The sequence below is a fragment of the Hemitrygon akajei genome, chromosome 1 (assembly GCF_048418815.1).
Source record: "Hemitrygon akajei chromosome 1, sHemAka1.3, whole genome shotgun sequence".
Taxonomy (NCBI): Eukaryota; Metazoa; Chordata; class Chondrichthyes; order Myliobatiformes; family Dasyatidae; genus Hemitrygon; species Hemitrygon akajei.
The window spans coordinates 65,331,615-65,348,679 of NC_133124.1; the positions used below are offsets into that span (position 1 = coordinate 65,331,615).

The 17,065-nt window shown below is 39.6% G+C and overlaps 1 protein-coding gene across 2 annotated transcripts in view; it reads left to right on the forward strand.

Annotated features, from left to right (window-relative positions):
* necab1 (N-terminal EF-hand calcium binding protein 1) overlaps positions 1 to 17,065 on the forward strand; it is a 116,057-nt gene that overhangs the window by 67,869 nt on the left and 31,123 nt on the right. For both annotated transcript variants that reach the window (XM_073044560.1, XM_073044553.1), the window contains exon 6: positions 11,138 to 11,274. In XM_073044560.1, coding sequence (XP_072900661.1) covers positions 11,138 to 11,274 — 137 coding nt within the window. The remainder of the gene's footprint in view (positions 1 to 11,137; positions 11,275 to 17,065) is intronic.

Below are 17,065 nucleotides of genomic sequence, written 5' to 3' on the forward strand. Positions count from 1 at the left end.
TTGCTATAAAGCGTTGAAGTGCATTAACAAAGGAATCTATGTCTTAAGCTGCCACTTCAAGGTATACAGCTCATATAGCTAGATGGGTAACTATGACCCCATACCTATTCACTGTAATCCTGCTCATCACCTCAATAGATCTAAAGTAGTCCACTGCTGCATGTGTAAATAGTGGTTCATCTGGAAATAAATTTTTTTGGCAAAACTCAATGTTCTCCATTTCAGGCTTTCTGAGCTCTTCCACCAAGGTACCACCTTTGCCAATTTGACCTTAGGCCTAGTCAACCTCTCTCTCCGAAGAATACCCTTGTTGTTTTTCATCAAAGTCAGACAGAGCAAGGGCAATGTTCAATTGATTCCTCTTCCAACTAAGAAACAAGAGCAGGTTCTTAAATCTAAGAATCCAGTCCACTGTCTTCCTCAAATGGGTCCAAGATGAGAAGTGATGGAGTATACATTTTACTGCACCCATCTCTTCTTCAGTCTGCATGGCATTCATTGTGATATTCCTCCTGACTTCCAGATCATTTAACAGGAGTTCTCCAGAACAATTGGGATTCACAGGTCATCACTTCTCAGGCTGAAGAAGATACTGAGGCCCTGACACCCATGTTTCATTCTTCGGGAATGCTTTCATGTTCAACCCTCTAGAGGCCACATCTACCGGGTTGCTTGAAGTATTTACATGCCTCCATTGAGATGCTTGTGAGACCTTAAGAATTTCAGGAGCTGTGCTTGCAACTAGAGTTCAGAACCTGAAAGTTTCTTTCATGATGTACTTCAGCACAGTAGTAGTATCAGTTCAAAAAACTGAGTTATGAAGCTGCATGAGTTATGACTTCTTCCTCCACAACGTGTCCATACAGCACATTGTAGCAGCAATGAGTTTCATACAGAGAAGCTGACTTTAACAAAGCAACCCTGGAGTTTCCCATGATAAAAGCACTATGCACCTGAGAGTGCATGTTGTGCAACAATAGATAGATCGCTACTCCATAGCCGTCTTCGCTTGAAACTGTAAAGTGGGATAGTTGTGCAGCAGTAACTTCTCCCAAATCCGGGGGTTTAAAACATCTAACAACCTTGAAGTCTTCCAACTGGCAGAGCTCTTCCAGCCATCTTGTCCACTCATGAGCAACTGATGTTGGTATAGTGACATCCTAGCCAAGCTCTTTCTTTCATAAATCTTGTAGCATCTTCTTAGCAGATAGCATCACTGGAGTCGAGGATCGTAGATGGAACTAACTGTGGAGAAGATCTCCCTTCTAGTAAGTCCCTTATCTTGGATCATGATCTTAAACTTGAAAGTATCAGACTGCATGCACTATTGCACACCCAGTATTCTCTCCACCGAAGGTATATCTTGATCCAGATCCAAATCCTGCATGTCTTTGGCTCTTTGCTCTTCTGATATCACAGCTACCACTCTATCTATTGCTTATCTACTTTGTAAGTTGAAAGCTGCCTTTAGCACAAATTGATACAAAGTATTAATAGAGAGACACCACTTCTTTCTCAGAGGACACTGACATAGGCAGTCGTCAAGTTAGAGGCAATGCAAAACCTTATCTACCATCTCTCAGCTGAAAAGTACTTCATAATCTTCTGCACATTTCCTAAGAGTGAAGTTGTCATGGCTCAGCGATGAAAGAGATGAACCACCGTTATTAAATCCACCATATCTTGGCATCAGGCCACCAGCGCAATATCGGTAGATCCGCATCTTCCACAGGTACTGTAACCTGATGAAACATTGTTTCAATATCTGCCATGATCACCAGTGGTTCTTTTCTGAATCTGGTTATGACTCAAATCTGAGGTTGTGAGACCTGGTCCCCGTAAATGTTGAGTACTAAGTGATATTCTCTGAAAAGTTGCTCCACAGTCTAACATAACACAAATTTTCCCTTTTCCAGGGTGGTAAACGCCATGAGGAGAATATACCAGACTTTCCCATCACTACGTTCCAGATCCTCTACTGGCATTCTTTCAGCATAATCTTTAGAAATGGCATTCTTCATGGAAGCTGTGTAGACTGTGTGAAATGATATACCCTTCTTATTTATACCTCTTAGATTTAGAGAGTACACTGTTCTGGAATTTCCCTGTCAATTTGGCATGTTAAGCTAATCTGGAAGTGGCCACCCACCAATTTTGCAAAATTTGTAACCAGCTCCATGAACTTGTTACCTTCTCTTCAAAATCCAGTTTGCTCTTCTTGACTACATACAGGGAAGTCTGCCTTGAGCAGCAGCTGCCAAAATGATCCAAGTTCAAAACGGATCCTGTTAACTGTCAGTTCAGGCTGTGAACACTCCCTTCCGTCGCCATTGTCTGCTTTCAGTGGTCCACTTACAGTCCAACCCACCATTGTTCTGATTGCAAAAGGTCCATTATTGACACTGAATCACTTGCAATAGTTTAGGCATGTTTGCCCTTATCAGCGGCTCAATTTCTGAATCAATATCTGGCAAATGGACATGTTTCAGGTGAGAACATCCCTGGAATTCCCTCTGTCACAGAATGTTCCCTTTGTGTTGACAAAAATGTTGTGGTTACTTGAAAACAAATCAAAAATTCTGAGCAACTGATTACTGGAGTTAACACTGTATATGATATGCTTCCAAATAACTGAGCTCCAAGTTGAAAAAAAGTACGTTCGATCCTTTATTATGAAACCGGAAAAGACGAATGATATTTAGTGAATAAAGAAACTAACAAAACTAAATTAGCAATATAACAAAATAAAAGTAATTAGCATTAAAATTAGCATAATTAAACATAAATAGCAAAATAAGTGGTCAACAGGAAATCTCATTCCTCATCTGCCTCTAACAACTAAACGGAACCTACTAATTAAGACAAAGTGTAACTATACTCACTTGCTTTACTACCATGCCGCAACATGACAAGTTGTTCCTAATAAACACACAACACAAAATACAATATAGACAGAAAACAGATACATGGCTCCTATATGCCCAATGATTGAAGACAAGAAATAAAAGCAGGGCTAGGCCATTTGGCCCATCAAGCCTGCTCCGCTATTCAATAAGATCATGGCTTATCTGACTATGGACTCATCTCCACCTACCTGCCTTTTCCCCATAACCCTTAATTCCCCTACTATACAAAACCCTATTCAACCTTGTCTTAAATATATTTACTGAGGTAACCTCCACAGAGAGTTCCACAGATTCACCACTCTCTGGAAAAAGCAGTTCCTCCTCACCTCCGTGCTAAATCTACTCCCCCGAATCTTGGTGGCCATGTCCCCTAGCTCTCGTCTCACCTACCAGTGGAAACAACTTTCCTGCCTCTATCTTATCTATCCCTTTCATAATTTTATATTTCTATAAGATCTCCTCTCATTCGTCTGAATTCCAGTGAGTACAGTCCCAGGTGACTCAATCTCTCATAGTCTAGCCCCATCCCTGGAATCAACCCGGTGAACCTCCTCTGAACTGCCTCCAAAGCCAGTATATCCTTCCTCATATTGGTGCTGGTTCTGCAGTTGTTTGGCGTATATATAAATGATTTTGATGATAATGTGGTAAACTGGATTAGCAAATAAGCAGATGGTTTGAAGAATGGGGGTGTAGTGGACAGTGAGGAGGACTAAAGTTTGCAGAAGGATCTGAACCAGCTGACAATGGCAAATGGAACTTAATGAAGGCAAGTGTAGCGTGTTATACTTTGGGAGGACAAACTAGGGTAAGACTTATATAGTGAAGAATAGGGCACTGAGGAGTATGATAGAACAATAGGATCTAGGTATCTATAATTCCATGAAAGTGGCATCACCAGTAGACAGGGTTGTAAAGAGAGATTTTAGCACATTGCTCTTCATAAATCAAGATATCGAGTACAGGAGTTGAGATGTTATGTTGAAGTTGTATAAGACATTGGCAAGGTCAAAACTGGAGTATTGTTTGCTGTTCTGGTTATCTACCTACAGGAAAGATATCAATAAGATTGAAAGAGTATAGAGAACATTTACAAGGATGTTGCCTGGGACTGAAGGACCTGAGTTACAAGGAAAGGTTGAATAGGTTAGGATTTTATTCCTGTAGCATAGGAGAACGAGGGGAGATTTAATAGGAGTATACAAAATTGAGGGTTATAGATAGGGTAAATGTATGTGGTTCTGGGCACCATATCTAAGAAAGAATGTGCAGACATAGGAGATGGTCCAGATCAGGTTGATGAGAATAATCCCAGGAACGAAAGTGTTAATGTATGAGGAGCCTTTGGTTGCTTTTGGCCTGTTCTCGCTGGAATTTAGAAGAATGAGAGTAGATCTCATTGAAACCTGCCAAATATTGAAAGACCTGGATAGAGTGCACATGGAGGGGATGTTTCTAATAGCTGGAGAGGGCACAGGCTCAGAAAAGAAAGACATCCCTTTAGAACAGAAATGAGGGGGAATTTCTTTAGCCAGAGGGTGGTGAATATGGAATTCATTGCTACAGTCACTGTGGTGGCCAAGTCATTTGGGTACATCTAAAGCAGAGGTTGATAGGTTCTTGATTAGTAAGGGTATCAAAGGTTATGGGAAGATGCCAAGAGAATGGGATTGAGAGGAAAAATAAATCCGGCATGATCATCTGGCGGAGCAGACTCGATGGGCCACATGGCCTAATCCTGCTACTACATCTTATGGTCTAAAATATGAGATCATGGTGAATAATTTTGCAAAATTGTAATACCTGAATAGTAAATTGATATACATTTAGTAAGAATAGAAATACACAAAATTCTGGAGGTACTCAGGACCTGAGTGCCCTTCTGTTCACTGTGCAAGTCCTACCCTCGGGTCTTAGTCTGAAACGTTGGCTCTTTATTCCTCTTCATAGATACTGCCTGACCTGCTGAATTCCTCAAATATTTTTAGCACATTTCTCTGGATTTCCAATATCTGCAAAATCTCATGTTTTAATTTAGTCTAAGTAACATTTTGCACAAATTTGTTTCACACCAAAGTGTCAGCACTAACTACTTGTGTAGTAATACATCATCTTCCCTACTTACGCCTGTATCACCAAAAGATCAATGCTGTTTAATCCCCAAAACATTACCGGTACTTATTTCCCTGGTCATCAAAAATAAAAATCATCACCATCACAATCATCAAACACTTGTTCTACTTATTTCTTTAATCATTGTCAGCATACTCCCTAATATCTCTGATCATCAGACCCATTCCAGTACAATGAAAGGCCTTCTGGCAAGATGAGCTGTCATTAGGATATCAGGGCAATATATCCCCAGAGCTGCATTTCCTGTCTTTGGAGACCTGTAGAAACAACTGAGACAGCGATGCTGGCAGAACCCCAAGAGCCATGTGACCTCAGAAGAAGTGTGGGATAAAGTAGGGGGAAAGGGATGTGACCACCAAACAGGCTGCATTGAGCAATATACAGCTGATTAAATACAGTAGTTTGAAATAAATTATTTTAGATGGTTGTCATCTGGAATTAGTCATGACAGAATTAAAATAGCCAGTCATTTTGATCTAGGCAACATTTGTCTCCACAAATTTAGATAACCATGACAAATCAATATTTTTGACGTAATCAAATGGAAAGGGGGTTGTGCAATTTACTATTCTTCTATTGCATAATTAGGTCTCTTAATTTAATGGAAACTCAAGGAATGCTCACTGGTCTTGAAATTAACTAGTCAGATATTAATGATCAAAACCTTAATCTGTAATTATTATTTCTCCAAAGAGAAATGAATGAAAGTAAAGCAGAAGAGAGAAGTACTTCAAATACATTGTTGTTATTTTACAATAGTAAACATAAGCAATAATAATTGATGATTGCACAGCTCTTGCCTCAGCTCTAGGGGCCTAGGGTCTGCACTACCTGGGGGGAGTTTGCATTTTCTCCTTGTGACCACATGGATTTCCATGAGGTTTTCCCCATTCCAAAAATATACTGGTAGATTAATTGGTACCAAAAAAAAACCTCTTGCTGTAAGTAATTAGCATATGAATCACAACATAATTGATTTGCAAGTGAGAAAAAATAAGTTACAATGGTTCAAGGAATTAAGGAGAGGGTGTGGGAATGATGGGATTGCTTTATTTCAAGCTGACATAGATCCTACTACCCCCCCCCCCCCCACCCCACCAGTTCATCACCTCAACCTCTAATACTCCAACTTTGTACAACTTCTCCTTATAGCTAATATTTTCCAATCAGGGCAACATTGTAATGAGCCTATTTGGCACATCCTTCCTATAATATGGTGACCAGAACTGCAAATGTGGCCTAACTATTGCAATATGACTTGCCAAGTTTTATAGTCAGTACCCAAATGATCAAGATAAATATGACATATGTCCTTTTTAGCACTCTTCCTACTTCTTTGTCACTTCCAGGGAGCTATAGACTTGCACCTCAAGATCCTTTTGTACATCAGTTCTCCGATGGGTTCTGTCAAGTACAAAATACTTCCATCTTGTATTTGACCTCCCAGAGTGCAACACCTCACATTTGTCCATCTGCTTATTATTTCCAACTGATCTATACCCTGCCGTATCCTTTGACAATCTTTCTCACTATGCATAACTCCACCAATTTTTGTATTGACTGTAAATTTACTAATTAGCCCACCACATGTTTGGCGAAATCATTTACACATTACAAACAATGGAGGCCTCAGAGCTCCCATCAGAATAATACCCCTCCATCACCTTGATTCCAGTCTACCAAGTCTCCATGAATCCTATGTGCCTTAAAAAAGGATTTCTATTAGATTTTGGAATGGCTCCCAGTGGACTGGAAAATTGCATATGTCACTCCACTCCTTAAGAAGAGAGGGAGGCAACAAACAGGAAATTATAGGCCTGTTAGCCTGATTTCAGTGATTGGTAAAATGTTAGTTCATTATTAAAGATGAGGTTTCAGGGTACTTGAAGACACATGATAAAGTAGGCTGAAATCAGCATTCAAGGGAAATCTTACCTGACTAATCTGTTGGAATTCTTTGAAGAAATAGTAGTCAGGATAGACAAAGGAGTCAGCAACTGTTGTCTACTTGAATTTTCAGAAGGCCTTTCACAAGCTGCTTAGAGAGATAGAAGTCCATGGTATTACGAGAAAGACACTAGCATGATTAGAAAATTAGCTGACTGGTGTCGTGGTTTTTTGTGCCCCACAAACGACCAGGAGACGCAGAAGATTCTTCAAGAAGTATTAAACTTTAATTTGCAAATCAAAGCTGAGATAGTCATTGAGCTAGTCACCGATTGCCCACTGATCCTTGTACATAGTATTTTTTATAGCAATCTCCTGGTTTAGTTGCATTAGCATATCCAATCGGTCTATAGTTGCGTATCACAAGTACATCCACCACTATTGTTTCTACCTATTGACTTAATCGTGTTCTAATCTACATCTCTTAGCTACCTCTCATTAACACACCATTGTCTTCTACATTCTTAAGATTTCATTCTCCTACTAAATTGGATACATGCATAGCAAATAGCAAACTCAACCTACATAATCTACATCAAAGCTGACTACATAGTTTTGGTTACACAGCAAACAATGCAACTTTTATACTCCAATACTGGCAGGTGTCAAAGAGTGGGAATAAAGGGGGCCGTTTCTGTTTGGCTGTTGGTGACCAGAGGTGTTCCACAGGGGTCAGTGGAGGAGCAGGTAGTATTGAGGAAACAGGGAGTCTGCAGGACTTGGGCAGATTAGGAAAATGGGCGATGAAGTGGCAGAAGGAATATAGTGTAAGGAAGTGTATGGTCATGCACTTTGATAAAAAGAATAAAAACATAAACTACTTTCTAAATGGGGAGAAAATTCAGAAATATGAAGTGCAAAGGGATTTGGGAGCCCTTGTGCATGAGGTTAACTTTCAGGATGAGTCGGTGGGAAGGAAGACAAATGCAATGTTAGCATTCATTCTGAGAGGACTAAATATAAAAGAATGGATGCGATGCTGAGGTTTTGTAAGGCATTAGTCAGACCACACTTTCAGACCCCTTATCTAAGAAAGGATATGCTGACATTAGAATCCTGAGGAAGAGCACTTGCAGTTTCCTCTGGGCTACTGCAGAATGCACTCCGAGAGATAAATTATTCAGAGCTGTGGAATGCCAAAAACTGCACAGTATTCATTAATTATTGTTGGAACCCACAGTGTCTGACAAGAGCAGTAAAGATGGTCAGCAAAAATGCAACTGTATTATGATAAATGTCCACAATGTAAAGCCATATCTCTGCTCCTCCAGTTTGAAATGGATCAATGCTCTACACTCGAAATGAAAGGATTTGTAGATCTACATTCTGAAAGTTGCCTTTGTCCCTTACAATTCCTGACTGCATATTGAACATACGTGTACTTGTGCATATACAACACACTGACTTTTAACTTTTGAGATAAGCAGTCTATTTAGCTGCTGAGAGATATAACAAAAAGAGATTTGTAAAATATAGATGTAGGTTTTAATAATATTTCATTAATGATAGAAGCTTTACAATTATTGATAAGATGTTTAAAAAGCTTTATAGTAGCTTGCCATTTTCATGGTAGTGAGCTTCTTGGCATATTTCAAAAGTCTCCTTTAAGGCCAGATGAGGCAATACCTGCAGAGAGAGAAGCAGAATTAATGTTTGAGATCATTGACTTACATCAGTAATAAGCAAGGTTAGAAAGCAAACATGTTTTAAGGTGCAGAGTACTGGGAGGCATGGGGGAACAAAGGGAATGTTTATAATAGGGAAATCAAGAGACTGTTTTAGAAATGACAGTGCTGCCAGCTGAGAGAAGGTGGAGAAGGCTTTTTTTTTATAGCAGCTGATTTGTCTGAATGAGATGTTATGTAGGAGAGAATGGGGACAGAAAAAAAGATGCACTAAGTGATGAACTGCAACTTACAGAACTCAGAACTTGCTGGAAATCTGAAATAAGAGAATCAGAATCAGGTTTAATATCACCCTGTATACATCGTGAAATTTATTAACTTAGCCGCAGCATTACAATGCAATACACGATAATAGAGCAAAGAAAATTATGAATTACAGTGACTATATATATGTGTGTGTGTGTGTGTGTTAAATTAAATAAGTACTGCAAAAAATAGGAAATAATAAAAAAAATAGTGAAGTAGTGTTCATGGGTTCAACGTCCATTCAGAAATTAGATGACAGAGGGGAAGAAACTGTTCCTAAATCATTGATTGTGTGCCTTCAGGCTTCTGTACCTCCTTCCTGATGGTAGCATTGAAAAGAGGGCATGTCCTGGGTGGTGAAGGTCCTTAATGATGGGCCACCTTTCTGAGGCACTGCTCCTTGAAGATGACCTGGATACTATGGAGGCTATGGAGAATGCTGGAATAGCGCATGTGTTGACAGGGAAAGACTAAGTTAACTTTGCAAACTCAGGACATTTCATCAGAACTGGCTATTTTGAAAGAAGCTGGAAGGCTGGTTATCTAGAAAGAGCACTTTGACCTCTCTTTAGTAACTTGCACTTTTCAAACATAAACGCTTAACAGCCCTTAGTATCAACATCGAATTCAACAATTCCTGATAACCACTTAATCCAGATATGCCAAATTGGTACAGAATGAGAGATTTTAAATGTAATCACAAATATGAGAAAATCTGCAGCTGCTGGAAATCCAAACAACACACACAAAGTGCTGGAGGAGCTCAGCAGGCCAGGTGGGATCTATGGAAAAGGGGATAGTTGATGTCTCTGCCAGAAACATCGGCTGTACTCTTTTCCATAGATGCTACCTGACCTGCTGAGCTCCTCCAGCACTTTGGTTGTGTTAATTTTAAATGTAAATTGCCTCCGTTGCAAGTTGAGTTCTACAGTTGCTTTCATCTGTCTGCCCAGCATCTCCTCGCATTTCTCTTTACACTTCATATTGCCCTACATAAATTTCCTGTGATGTTTATCTTGAAATGCTGTTGAAATATGTTACCTGTTCTGTTTTTGATGTGATTTATGCTTATTTATGAAATACTAACACACCCATGTTTAAATAACAAATCAATGTGGATTTACTTGAAGAATCTATTTGTCTACTAAATAAAAATGCTAACACAATTCTAAATAGGAAACAAATAGTAAATTTTATCTTTTTGACTATCAGAATTTTGGTAGATGATTTGTCATAGGTAGAGGAAAATGACAAAGTGCCAACAAATTGCAGGGATGAGAACGTTGGCAGTGTGATCATTAAGTTTTCAGACAACATCAAACTTGGTGGTGTGAAACAGAATGTTTAGAATCTAGAACAACTGGGAAAGTTGGCAATGGAATAACATATGGAATTTAATTCCGGCTAATCCAAAGTGATACATTTTTGGAAGTTAAACCAGGGTAGGATCTGCACAGTAAATGACAGCCCTGTGTGATAAAACAGAGGGAAGAGGTTATATAGTCTCCTGAAAGTGGAACACCGATAGACAAAGTGATGGCACGCTTGCCTTCGTTGGAGGGTATCTGAGTCATTGAGATTAAGAGTTCTATTGTAACTAAAAGGTGGTGTTTAGTTCTGGTCACCATAGTATAGGAAAGTTGTGATTAAAATAAAAAGGGTGCAGAAGAGATTCACAAGGATGTTGGTGGACTGAGTCTCAGTTAAGGAGACAATGGCTAGGCAGGAATTGTTTTCCCTAGAGTAAAGGAGGCTAAAGGGTGATCTTATAGAGGTTTATAAAATCAAGACAGTCATACATGTTGGATGGTTGTAGTCTAAAACCAGATGTCGTAGGTTTAAAGTGAGAGGGAAAATGTTTTTCCACATGGAACTGCCAGAGCAAGCAGTAGAAGCAGTTACCATTACAGTGTTTAAAGACATTTGAACAGGTACATAGCGAGGAAAGGTTTAGCAGGATATGGGCCAAATGTAGGCAAATAAGATTAGCTCAGGAAGATATCTTGGTCAGCATGGAAGATTTGGGCCAAAGGGCCTATTTTCATGTTGCACGATAATTTGCCTCTAACTATGAGAGACCAAATGTCTAAGCCACTGAAAAATCCATTTCCTCCAGTACTTTAACTTAAAATGGCATGCATTTCACTCTGCAACTGACATCTTAAATTCAGTTATTACTTCTCATTGGATGGTTTCAATATAGCGTTTATTTTTGTGCAGGAATACCAGAATTCGAGTAATTTGGAACAGTTTGTGACTCGTCTTCTGTTGAAAGAAACCATAAATCAGTTTCAGTCTTTGCAGAATTCCTTGGAATGTGCCATGGAAACAACAGAGGAACAAACTCGCCAGGAAAGGTGAGCCTAAAATTAGTGTTGCCACTCCTTTTTAATACTGCTTTTTATTTCTATATTCTGTATCCATATACTGTATTTCCATATAACTGCAGGCACAATATTCACACACCATTATAGACAATAGACAATAGGTGCAGAAGTAGACCATTCGGCCCCTCGAGCCTGCACTGCCATTTTGAGATCATGGCTGATCACCATTCTTCAACCATTTTCTCAATGGTTCTGTTTTAATGGTCTTAAAGCATACGTTTTATATCAGAAAAAAATCAGGAGTTGTCTATAAAGACCAATATCTTTCAAAACAAATCAAGAGAACCAAGACGTTGGAGAAGTGTTTTCTGGGGTCTCCCTTCAACTGCCAGCTAAGGTTCAAAATGTTGTGACACAGGGAGCATCACTCTCTACCAGTTTCATATTGATAAACCACATTTCTCTACTCAGTAGCTGTTCTTGTTCAAATCAATAGTGAATAAATAAATGACATTGTGGGCAGTTTAAAATAGTTTGTAGTTCAACCAAAGGAAAAGGATCTAAATGTACATTGATGTAGATTAAGAATAGCAGTGTGTTATTTTTACCAGCATTACTCATCAATTCTGTTCAGCAAGTGCTTCTGTTAATGTTAATTACCAAATGTAACCAAACTAAAATTTGCGGGAAAGCTGTGAAAATGTGACTATACTCAAACAAGAATAATCCTGAAATACATACAACAAAGCTGAAAATAGAGAGAAGGTCATTCAGGATCAACAAAGGGAAAAGACAGATACTATTTGAAATAACTTGTGTTTTCTATTTCTAGATATGGATTTTGTTTTTCATTTGGTATTTCCAGCACTTTAGATATGAATTTTCCCGAGGTCTAATTACAACTGGAGAGGAGGGGATTTTGGAGGATTTGAAAGAAGAGAACATCTGGTGGAATTGAGAAATTATCTCTATCAGATGCTGCTTGTGGCAAAGCACTATTTACCCACAAACAGGAAAGGTGGCAAACTGGTGGAAATAATGGATGTCAGAGACTATGATCAATGTATTTAAATCTTGCTAGAGCCACAAAGGTGAATAATGAGAGGAAGCAGGGATACAAATCCATTAAAAGAGAAATGGAGTCTCACTGGCATATCCTGCTGAGACTTTAGCTTGAAACAGCATGGAAATGAGGGCTCATTAAATGATTTTCATTATTGTTTGTATAGGAAGGAGATACAATAACTTGTAAAACTTTCTGCTGGGTCTGTAGTGACTCATCAGTACAGTATTTTTTCCATAATATGCAACCAAGATTATCTCAAACAGTTGTAGACCTATCTCATCATATTTACAGGAAGAACGTGGAGGCATTGGAGAGAATGCTAAAGAAGTTCAGAAGGATATTCCTCGGACTGAAGTACATTAGCTATAAGGAAAAGTTGGACAAACTTGCATTGTCATAAGATGGAGCATCGAAAAATAAGGGGTAACCCAATGGGGTAGTTAATTGGTCTTTTTCCCGCAGTAGTCGTATCAAATACTGGAGAGCAAAGATTTAAGATGAGAGGGGAAAGCTGAATAGGAGATTTGCAAGATAAGTTTTGTTTTACACATAGAGTGCTAAGTGTCTGGAATCACTGCCAGGGTAAGTGGTGGAAGCAGATACAATAACAATGATTACGAGGTATTTAGATAGGCTCATGAACAGAGAGGGACTGGGGGAATGCACACCATGTGCAGGCAAATAGTTTAAATTGACATCATATTCAGCACAGACAATGTGGGCCGAAGGGCCTGTCCTGTGCAAAAAGCCCAGCGCTCTGATCTCTTTGGTGGGATCAAACATTAATCAACTGTGGAGACAGTTCTCCACCCCTTTTACACTCTCCACACTAGAGGAATTTTTATTTAAGATATTCTGAATCTTATTCTCTTGCCTGTGAAATACATGAAATAATTTTGAAAATTGGTGCAAAGTAGTTCAGCCCTAGCTTTCTCGGTAAAGCTGTGCTGGATTTCACCAATTTGTTTTTGATAATTATGTTTCAGGCTAATTTTGTTCTGCTGAATTTACTCGCCAGTGATCAATGTACATCATTGTTAATATGGAAATTATTAATTACAGCATTGGTTCCTGGCCCAATGATAAGTTCAGAACTGGGATGGTTTATGTTGGCATTCTAGAAAGCCTCACTCTTAGATTTTGCTGCAATCTTCCTATTTAACATTCTCATGCTGCAGAAATGTGGTGCAATATGAGATCGGTGAGCATGCCAGAATAGGAAGCAAACCTGTGCCAGTCAAACAAAATTATATGCAGTACCACTGGCGCCTATCCATGACTCAGTTAAAGCGATGTGCTTAAAAATCAAAGCTTTCAACACAGGAAGTATTAGGTTAGTAGGAATGAAGCAGAAGAGCTTGCCTGCAAGGAAATTTCAGAGTATGCAAGAACTATATCTGTAATGGAGAACTATTGCTTCTTGTAAAAAGTATTCAAGACATGTGACACATGTGCTACCAGTCTCTCAACAGCAATGTCACTCCTACATCGCACACTGGTTGTATCACTGTTTCACACCTGTGCTTACATATATATTGCAGTTTTCTGAAGTGCACTAACAAAGTTGCCATGTCAACAACTTTATAACTCCTCTATAATATGTTCCCTTTCTGATCTTTCTGGAAAATCTTAATGAATTTAGATGGGTAATTAGCGTTGAGATTAAACCTCAAAGGGAGCAAGTGAAAGATGTTTTGATTGCAGGACCACAATGTAAAATTTAATTTTGTAAACGGCCCTACGTTTTTTGGGTTTGTCCTGATTTGCTCTGTAACTTTGTAAATTGCAAAATCCCACGCAACCTTCTGGAGCTGTTTATGTAGGTACATAATTTACCTGGGATATTAATACTTCCCAACCATAATATGACACTATGTCTAACAAGCAAATCTCCTATGTAGAAGAGTGAAGATTATTTACTTATTTGTTTGAGATACCATGTGGAATGGGCCCTACTGGCCTTTTGAGCCACACTGCCCAGCAATTCCCTGATTTAACCCTAAACTAATCACGGCACAATTTACAATGACCGATTAATTTACCAACCGGTACATCGTCGGAATGTGGGAGGAAACCGGAGCACCTCAAGGATACCCACGCAGTCACAGGGCAAACATACAAACTCCCTACAGGCAGCAGCCGCAAATGAACTGGGTCCCCTGTACTGTAAAGTGTTGTGCTAACCACTATGCTACCGTGCCACCCTCTGTACATATGAAACCAGTCATGAGTTTCCAAGCTGATATTTATATGCTGATTTCAGCTTCTTAGTATATGATACAACATAGAAATCTACAGCACATTACAGGCCCTTTGGCCCACAATGTTCTGCCAACCATGTAACCTGCTCTAGAAACGGCCTAGAATTTCCCTACTGCATAGCCCTCTATTTTTCTAAACTCCATGTACCTATCAAAGAGTCTCTTAAAAGACCCTATTGTATCTGCCTCTACCACCATCGCTGACAGTGCATTCTAGGCACCCACCACTCTTTGTGTGAAAAACTTACCTCTGACATCCCCCTAGTACCTACTTCCAAGCACCTTAAAACTATGCCCCCTCATGTAAACCATTTCAGCCCTGGAAAAAAGCCTCTGGTTATCCACATGATCAATGCCTCTCATCATCTTATACACCTCTATCAACTCACCTCTCATCCAAGGAGAAAATCCCAAGTTCACTCAACCTATTCTCATAAGGCATGCTCTCCAATCTAGGCAGCATCCTTGTAATGCACTCTCTCTATAGTATCCACATCCTTTCTGTAGTGAGGTGACCAGAACACTTATGATTGAACTGATGACTTGTATCACAAATTGATGACTTAATTCAGTTTGAGAGAGCACCAAAATTAGTAAACTTATTACCCAGGTTGAAATGAAGAGACATAACCTGTCATAGTAAGTGAATACTGTTAATCTCAGAATACTCACTGTAAAGGATAGGTCTGAATAAGATTGGAGAGTTGTTTGCTTACAAATTAAAAGTAGTTTAAAATGTCTTTGGTACAACAGAATAAAATTACAGTTCTCCCCTTTGCCAAGTCATTGGAACAGAAAATGCTAGAAGCATTCCACAGCTCAGGCAGCACTTTTGGAGAGGGAAGGAAAGGTTGGAGACCTATCAGCAAATTATCTGCTTTTATAATATGAACACTCTGGATTATATTGTGTGATCTTGTTAGCTGAAGAAACTGAAAGAGATCTTTTTTTCAACAAAAATCCATTTGTAGTTTCAAAGAAAATATATAATTAACTGATCCTTTAGAGTCAAAATGCCTGTGTTTATTGTTTAGAAGTGGGAGTATGAGCAATTGTGCCCACTGAGCATTTCTTCTTTTATTGTGATTTTATGTGGGGGAAAAAAGATCTTTTCAAGGAGAGGCATAGACTGTAGGTAAATTTTATTTTCATTATTTATTCTTTCTTTCTTACTGCACATTTAGAGCCGTGGAGTTGCCAGGCAGGATAGTGGAATGCTCCTCTTGCAGGATGTGGGAAGGCAGGGAGACCTCCAGTGTTGCTGACAACTCACCTGCAAGAAGTGTATCCAGCTGTCGCTTCAAACACTCCGTGTTAAGGAGTTGTATTTGGAAATGGGTGAGCTTCAGATCATTCAGGAGGCTGAGGGATTGATCAATAGAACATATAGAGAGGTGGTTACACCCATGCTGTTGGACACCGGTAATGGGATAACCACCTGGAGGGGAAAAGGGGATAGGCAGCCAGCGCAGAGTACCCCTATGGCTGTTCTCCTCAACAACAGGTATACTGCTTTGGATACTGTTGGGGGTGGTGAGGGTGGGGGAGGTAATGGCCTAGCAGAGGAAAGCCACAGCAGTCAGGTCTCTGGCACTGAGTCTGGTTCTGTGGCTCAGAAAAGGATGGAGAAGAGGTGAGCTGTTGTGATAGGGAATTCATTTGTTAGGGGAACAAGAAGGAAGCTCTGTGAATGAAACTGAGATTCCTGGATGGTATGTTGTCTCTGAGGTGACAGGGTCAGATCGAGCCCACAGCATTCCTAAGTGGGAGGGTGAGCACCCAGAGATTGTGATCCACATCAATACCAATGTAATGGGTGGGGATGGGGTGACGAGGTCCTGCAAAATGCGTTCAGAGAGTTAGGTACCATTAAAGGTGAGGTCTTTCAGGGTAGTGATTTTATGATTGCTATCCGTTCCATGTACTACTGAGGCCAGAAGTAGGAAGAATATAAATATTCTACCTTGAAGGTTTGCTAGAGCTACATGGGGTCAGTTAACTAGAGTTGCAGGGGTTGGGAACCAGAGTACCAGAACAATGGTAGAATGCTTGTAGAGAAACAAGGAAATTTGTTAGGACCTAGGGAATCTTGGTTTGTGAAAGATATTGAGGCCCTGGTTAAGAAAAAGAAGAAACTACATACCAGGTATAGGCAGGTAGGAACATATGAGGTGTTTATGGAGTATAACAAATGCAAGTAGGAAATCAGAAGGGCTAAAAGAAAGTATGACTTTGCTGTAGTGGACAAGGTGAAAGAAAATCCTAAGGGCTTTACAGATATATTAAGAGCAAAAGAATAATGAGGAACAAAACTGGTTCTCTGGAAGAACAGAATGGTTTCATAAAATGGAGCCGAAAGAGATGGGGGCAATCTTAAATGGATTTTTTGCCTTTGTATTTACTCAGAAGACAGACGATGCAAGTGATGCAAAGCAGCAGTGAGGTCATGGATGGTAAACAGATTACAGAGAAGGAGGTGTTAGCTGTCTTGAGG